At 41.6% G+C, this 7,500-nt stretch overlaps 2 protein-coding genes across 8 annotated transcripts in view; both read left to right on the top strand.

The window, feature by feature from the left end:
• Nucleotides 1–2,113, top strand: part of LOC135092993 (pleckstrin homology domain-containing family G member 7-like) — a 212,478-nt gene extending 210,365 nt beyond the window's left edge. For 3 of the 6 annotated variants that reach the window (XM_063991818.1, XM_063991819.1, XM_063991820.1), the window contains one exon: nt 1,693–2,111. In XM_063991818.1, coding sequence (XP_063847888.1) covers nt 1,693–1,964 — 272 coding nt within the window. In that variant the 3' untranslated portion in view covers nt 1,965–2,111. Of the gene's footprint in view, nt 220–1,692 lie in introns of those variants that run through there. The other 3 variants (XM_063991823.1, XM_063991821.1, XM_063991822.1) reach the window with 3 other exon arrangements.
• Nucleotides 2,114–3,295: 1,182 nt separating this feature from the next.
• Nucleotides 3,296–7,500, top strand: part of LOC135093000 (uncharacterized) — a 74,181-nt gene continuing 69,976 nt past the window's right edge. The window contains exon 1 of one of the 2 annotated variants that reach the window (XM_063991839.1): nt 3,296–3,309. Coding sequence is in view for 1 of the 2 variants with exons in the window: in XM_063991838.1 (XP_063847908.1) it covers nt 3,309 (1 nt within the window). In the remaining variant the exon portion in view is untranslated. The remainder of the gene's footprint in view (nt 3,310–7,500) is intronic. The other variant, XM_063991838.1, reaches the window with a different exon arrangement.

Here is a 7,500-nt window from a genome sequence, read left to right as displayed (position 1 = left end):
ACACTCCCAGTCACTCTCCCGGCCACACTCACAGCGAGAAGTAAGAGAGGCACCATTGTCTTCACACCACACTAGTAAGAATTAAACTCATCTTCTCTACTCTCATCCACTTCCTCCTCCTCCTCCTCCTCCTCCTCCTCCTCCTCCTCCGCCACCGACTCCGCCTCCGCCGCCGCCGCCTCCGCTGCTTCCTCCGTTCCTCTATTCATTTCCATGTCTTCACCTCTCTCTCTCTCTCTCTCTCTCTCTCTCTCTCTCTCTCTCTCTCTCTCTCTCTCTCTCTCTCTCTCTCTCTCTCTCTCTCTCTCTCTCTCTCTCTCTCTCACCGTTATTCTCTTCCCTCCCTTTCTCCCTCTGTCTCCCTCAGTATCTCCTCTTTCTCCCCTTCCATTATCTCCGTTATGTGTACTCGTATGTGTGACGTGTGTGTGTGTGTGTGTGTGTGTGTCGGTGCGTGTGTGTGTGTGTGTGTGTGTGTGTGTGTGTGTGTGTGTGTGTGTGTGTGTGTGATATGCACTACCATTGCATGTAATATAGTTAGTTTCCAATATAACTTATATGTATGAGTCGCATTTCCCTCCTCCTCCTCCTCCTCCTCCTCCTCCTCTTCATTCTCCGCCTTCCACCGTTATCTTTTCTTCGTTATTCCGTTATTCTTTTATTTACTCATACGCCCTACACACACACACACACACACACACACACACACACACACACACTGTCACATCATTTACGGCTTCCTATTCAGTTCGTGGATACACACACACACACACACACACACACACACACACACACACACACAGAGAGAGAGAGAGAGAGTCTAGTTTCAAGTCTACAGGTGGATCAAATTTTCGACGCTGCAATTAAACTAGACGTCTCTCCTCTTCCTTGCTGACGAAGTTGTTCCTGGGGTGTTTTAACCCTTTTGCTGCATTGGTCGTCCCTCCTTAACCTTCCCAGCACTGTAATAATTGTTTGCATGGAGACACACGAGGAAAAAAGAGGGAAAACAGAAGGTAATTTTGTCTTTTTAAAACTACAAGAATATTTACGAGTGTCTGGTACAAAAACACCGTCTAAAAAGTTATAGATATTAAAATAGAAAAATTGTCCAGTAGTGAAAGGGTTACGGGTGTCATTCTGCTGCAAGCCTCTCCCGTCACGTGGGCGGCTTGACACGTCGCCACGCCCCTTCTCACGTACTCAGCACCCCGAGGGTTAAAATTTCCATTACAGTTCATCCTGACACTTAAATATTTGTATCCCTCAGCCATTTCAATATTTTGCCCTTTAAACTGAAAGCTACAATTTTCTGCTGTACATTTATCATTAGAAAATATAATAATTGTTGCCTTTCTGTGATTTATATCTAACGTCCATTCATGCCAATATTTTCTTTTCACAGTTTTAAGCGCGTTTCAAGTATCATTATCATTATCAGCCAATATAACGGTGTCGTCTGCGAGAGAGAGAGAGAGAGAGAGAGAGAGAGAGAGAGAGAGAGAGAGAGAGAGAGAAAATTAAAAGTCAAGCTTAATTAACCAAATAAAGAGAGGGAAGTAAGAGAGTAGAGATACACAACATGTAATCATTTCCCATTGTCCTCACATGTACCCAAAAAACAGAACTGCCTGATGACATAATGAACTAAACACTCCAAAAACTTGACCTTTGACCTCTCATGATGCACAGGACGCCACCAACACACCTACAGCGCCTCTACCAGGAAGAATGAAGGTGGCAACAGTAGTATTGGTGGTTATGCTTGTGGGCTGTCTTCTACCAATAAGCCACGCCCTTCGCAACGCCCTGGAGCGCCGTCCTTGGACAGCCTCCCGTGTAAGACTGAGAAGAAGAGTGGCACTTCGTCAGGCTCTGCTCACTACCCTTCAGGAGCACCGTCAGCGCCTCCGTCAGTCGAGTTTAGGGCTTCAGGAGTCAAAGTTCCAAGGATTTTACAGTAATGTGACGTCAGGTGGCTCTAGTGACGTGACTGGTTCAGGTGTGACGTCAGATGGCCCTAGTGACGTGACCGGTTCAGGTGTGAGAGGACGCCGCGACGCCCCTGCTGTGATGTACGTGCCTGTGGGTGGCGGTGAAGGAGGCGTGCGGTGCCCTGACGCAGTGGACGCCGCCGCTGTGAGTGTCTCCCAGCTGGTCTTCCTGTCACTGAGCCTCGGAGTCTTCACTGCCATCACGAACATCGCCACCAACATCAACAACAACAATAACAACAACAACGACAACAGCGACAACAACATCAACAGCAACAATCTGAACGTGGGAGCGAACGGCAATACAGGGAACCAGATTACCGTTCAGATACCGTTTAAACGCTCCCTCAGAACTATTAGGTCACTGTGGGCGCCTTACTCTCACACGCCCACGCACATCACCACCCAACACTCCCCACCACTTAAACACCCTACCAAGCCTCCTATCCTTCCTGCAACACCCTCCTTCAGCGAGGGCGTGGCGGCTTCTTGGGTACTCAGGGCGTTAAAGGAGTGGGCGTGGGATGTCCTGCCACTCTCTCCGCCCTGCCTTGGTCGCCGCCTCTGCCGCCTCCTGCCAGGGACGCAGCAGAAGCCAATGTGGACCCATGGCTTAGCTGGGTGAGTAATTAACCTGTTGTAGATGGTGATAGGTTAGCGCAAGGTGGAGCACATACCTGGTTTTATTGAGTGAGGTAAGGTAAGTGAGATGAGGGGGTGTTAGGTAAGGGAAAGTGTAAGGTGAGGTTAGGTTAGGTTAGACAAGGTGAGGTGTGATAAGATAAGCTTTGTAAAGTGATGTGAGGTCAATTAACGCATGGTTATGTAAGGTTAAGCAAGGTTAAAGTACAGCACGATGTAATTAGATCAATTAGGGTAAGGTAAGCTTAGTAAAACAACGTAAGGTAATGTAAAATAAGTTAAGAAGTTTGAGGCAAAAGTGAGCCAGGACAAAGTAAAGCAAGATAAAGTAAAATAAGATACAGCAACACTTAACCTAGTAAGATTTTCCCTTTTATGTTAACGTATTCATAAGGTAACTATCGTGAACGCCACACACACACACACACACACACATACACACACACCATGATTCACCTTCTCCCTTCTGTTATTCTCTCCTCTCCCTTCCTTCACCCCCTTACCCACCTCAATCTCTCCCTCTCTCCCCCACGCCCTCAGTTACTACCTCTTGGCCGGACTGGAGGGGCGCCTCTCCCTCCCTCTGGCGGATTATCTGAAGGAGGCGCTGAAGGGGAACTGTGACGCACTTTTCCCAGGATGTACGAAGCAACGCACACGCTGAGGAAAAACAGTTAAGTCCCCCTCGTCTATTTTGGTCACAGAAAATGTAGTTGTCTTGTACCCGTAGATCAAAGGCTCTTTTCATTTATTTATTTTTTAGTTTTATCTTGTGACGTGAAGGGAAATTAGCTTATTCTTCGTTTATTTTTAGAGAGAGAGAGAGAGAGAGAGAGAGAGATGGAGTGTTATTTCCTTTGATGTTGTTGTTTTTACTTTTTTTTTTTTCGTGTCATATGAAGACATTAGTAAAGTTCCCAGTATTTTCCGTTTTATACCTGTAATTTCGCTGAATTTTATCGTACTTTGAAGAAAATAGTTAAATGTCTAGTCTGTTCCTCGCACGAACTATTAAAAAACTATTCTTAATCCTTAAAAAGATGTATATTTATTCCTCCCTCCTTTCAAATTAATTGTCTCCCTTTTCTTTCACTCGTAATAGAAAATGGGGTTCTCTTTTTACATTACAGTAGTCGTGGCTGGCTTTTATTCTTTTCTTTTTACTGTCTATTTGATGATATGCTGTTCCTTAGTCGCAATGTTTTGTACTAATATTACTTTCTCAACGTGATATTTCTTTGTCATGAAGCAAAAGAAACTATATATATAAATCAAGGTGTTTTGTAAAATACATGAAAATACTGCTTAAGAAGGGCGAATCTAATTATGCAGTATATTTTTATGTAATTACTATTGTTATCATTATTATCATTATTATTATCATTATTATTATTAAAAGATAAAACCGGTTGATTACAAGGCGAATATCCTTAATATATCATAAGGACTTCATACCACGCTCCTGCAGGATTCACTTTTAGTAATCCAACAAATACAAAACTTGTGTAAAATTAGACATTGTTGGTCTTTCTTTCACGCATGTTTGATGTGAACTCTGTGTTATTTAATTAAAGGGTTTAAATCTGTTGATATTTATTTGTGACTCTCTCTCTCTCTCTCTCTCTCTCTCTCTCTCTCTCTCTCTCTCTCTCTCTCTCTCTCTCTCTCTCTCTCTCTCTCTCTCTCTCTCTCTTCGTCTAGCTTTATTTGCATATTTATCCATCTATTTATGTATTCACTCGTTACCTTACCTTCTTACTTACCTGTCTATCTATCTATCTATCTATCTATCTATCTATGTATAAACTAATCTCTTTAACTATATATCTATTTATCTTTCTACATATGCAGTTATGTATCTGACTTATCTATCTATCTATCTCTCCATTTATATATTTATCTATCCATTCATCCACATACTTATCGATTTACCTCTTATCCAACCTTTCTATTTATCTATCTATCTATTTGTGAACGTATCTGTCTGTCTGTCTGTCTATCAGTCTGTCTGTCTATCTATCTATCGACACGTCTCTTTCTCTATCATTCCAATAAAGTTTAGTTAAATATCTGTCTTTCTTCCTCCTTCCTTCCTTTTCAAGTTTGGCAGTAAAAAGAAGAAAAAGCTCAAAAAGGGAAGGGGAGGGGAAAAAAAAAAAGAAAATCACTCTTAAGCCAAAAATTGATGCCAGCAATTATTGGGCTAAATCCGAGTTCCGCCCAGCTTCATAACTCCCGGATTGAAGCTTCATTATGAGGCTTTGTTTGGGGTTTAGAGCTTCGTTTGACTGCGTTCGAGCTGAGATTTGTGTGTGCGGAGCTATTCTCTCTCTCTCTCTCTCTCTCTCTCTCTCTCTCTCTCTCGTTAAGTTTTTTTTTTTCCTTTTTTCTATTTTGTTGTTGTTGTTCTTCTTCTTCTTCTTCTTTCTTTCTCTTTTTCCGGTTTTTCTTTCACCTTCTCTTCTTCTCATCTTCTCTTCCTCTTCTTCCTCTTACTCTTCCTTTCCTCTTCACACGTCTCTTTTTACCTCTTTCCTTATCTCTCCTCTTCCTCTTACGTCAGCCTTCTATCTCTCTTCCTTTTCCTTCTCCTCCCATTATTCTTTCTCTTCCACCTCTTCCTCGTACGTTTTTCTTTCATTGCCTCTTCCTCCTCCCTTCCTGATTGTTCCTTTCTCCTCCTCTTCCCCTCTCCTCCCGTTTTCTTTTTTTCTCTCCCTCTTACTAAGCACTATTCCTCTTATTTACTTCTTATTCTTTTTCTCTTTCTTTATCTCTCTATTGTCTTCTTTCTGCATTCTTCTTTTTCTCTCATCCTCTCGCTATTCACAATTTCTTCCCTTGTCTCTTGTCTCTCATTCTTTCTTTGTTTTCTTCTCTTTTATTTTCTTTTTTGTTGTTGTTGTTGTTGTTGTTTGTCTGTGTGCGTGTCCTTCTTTTTCTCTCCTTTTTTTTCTTTTTCTTCTCTCTCTCTCTCTCTCTCTCTCTCTCTCTCTCTCTCTCTCTCTCTCTCTCTCTCTCTCTCTCTCTCTCTCTCTCTCTCTCTCTCTCTCTCTCTCTCTCTCTCTCTCTCTCTCTCATTACACAGTATGGAGAGTAAATGTTTGTTCTTTGCTATTATTAGGTGTGTGTGTGTGTGTGTGTGTGTGTGTGTGTGTGTGTGTGTGTGTGAGTGTGTGTGTGTGTGTGTGTTTTAGGAGCATAAGAATAGCAATTGTAGTTGTTATTATTGATGTCGTTCATGTAGAAGTAGTAGTAGTAGTAGTAGTAGTAGTGTGGTGAAGTTAAAGAAAGGAGAAATAGAAGAACACAACAACAGAAGAAGGAAGGAAAGAGAAAAAGAAGCAAAAGATTTATATATAGAAAAAGAAAGATATACAAAAAAAAAAAAAGAGAAAGGTACAAAAGCAAATACCAGGATTATGAGAAGACGCTGCAGGTTGACGAGACAAGAGAACACCACTGAGAGCAACACCAACCTGACGCAGAGATTAACACGTGACTGACAACAGATGGAAAAAGAAGCAGAGGACGGCAAGGAAAAAGACGAACAGAGATACAAAACCAGGAGCACCACAAGATACCGCGAACTGATGAAACGAAAGATAAGAGGAAGTGAACGAAAGCAGTAACAAAATCCGCAAATTATCAAATGACTGTAGAAAGAGAAGCAGAAAACAGAAAGAAAAGCAGAAAACATTGCTGTACTTATTTGTTGTAAAGTAAAGTTAGAAGTTTATAAGTTTGTGATATTCTAACCCCAAACACCGTAGTAGTAGTAGTAGTAGTAGTAGTAGTAGTAGTAGTAGTGATAGTAGCAGTATTAACAGTAGCAGCACCACCACCACTATCACCACCACGCCCACCACCACTAATACTAACATTCTTGCAGCATTATTGCACCAGGTATAAATAGAAGCGGAGGGTGGGTGATAATGGTAGTAGTAGTTGTAGTAGTAATAGTAGTAGTTGTGATAGTAATAGTAGTAGTGAAAGTAGTAGCGGGCACTCATTTCAAGCCTTCTGTAAATGACTATTTGCCGCGTATTTCCATCATTAATAGCAGCGTGTCATCATCATCATCACCATCATCATCATCATCATCATCATCATCATCATCATCATCATGCTTTTATAATTACTTCTGTTTTCTTCACTTTATACTTCTCACTCCTATTATATTTGTTAATGTTGTTATCACCATCATCATCACCATCACCACCATCACCACCATCACCACCACTGTTACCCTCATTGCTGTTAATGTTTCGTATGTAGTTTTTATCATTGTTCTTTTTCACTCCCCCGTTTGTTTCTTTTATCATTATAACAGTTATCATCACCATCAATTGTCATCATCACCATCACCATCATTATCATCATCATCATCATCATCATCATCATCATCATCATACTCAGTTAACCTATATATTCTTGTTAGCTCCACCACCACCATTATCATCATCAGCAGCAGCACTTGCAGTTCTGTCATCATTATCTTTATTATTATTCTATTGTTGTTGTTGTTGTTGTTGTTGTTGTTGTTGTTGTTGCTTCACCTCATCATATCGGAAACACATAAATACACTAACCCTAGAGAGAGAGAGAGAGAAAGAGAGAGAGAGAGAGAGAGAGAGAGAGAGAGAGAGAGAGAGAGAGAGAGAGAGAGAGAGAGAGAGAGAGAGACTAATGGAGTAAAGGCTAGTCCATTACCGGCAAACAGGTAGAGAATGGGAGGTCAGAGGGGGAGGAAAGGGGAAGGAAGAGGAGGAGGAGGTGAATGAAGAGGAAGAGGAACAGAAAAGAAGGAGGTGAAGAGAGAGGCATAGACAGTCTCTGCTTAACCTTTAGTGAGGTAGGTTTG

The sequence above is a fragment of the Scylla paramamosain genome, chromosome 41, assembly GCF_035594125.1.
Source record: "Scylla paramamosain isolate STU-SP2022 chromosome 41, ASM3559412v1, whole genome shotgun sequence".
In the NCBI taxonomy this organism is placed as follows: Eukaryota; Metazoa; Arthropoda; class Malacostraca; order Decapoda; family Portunidae; genus Scylla; species Scylla paramamosain.
Note: the sequence above shows the minus strand (reverse complement) of the source record. Positions and strands in the feature narration are given on the sequence as shown.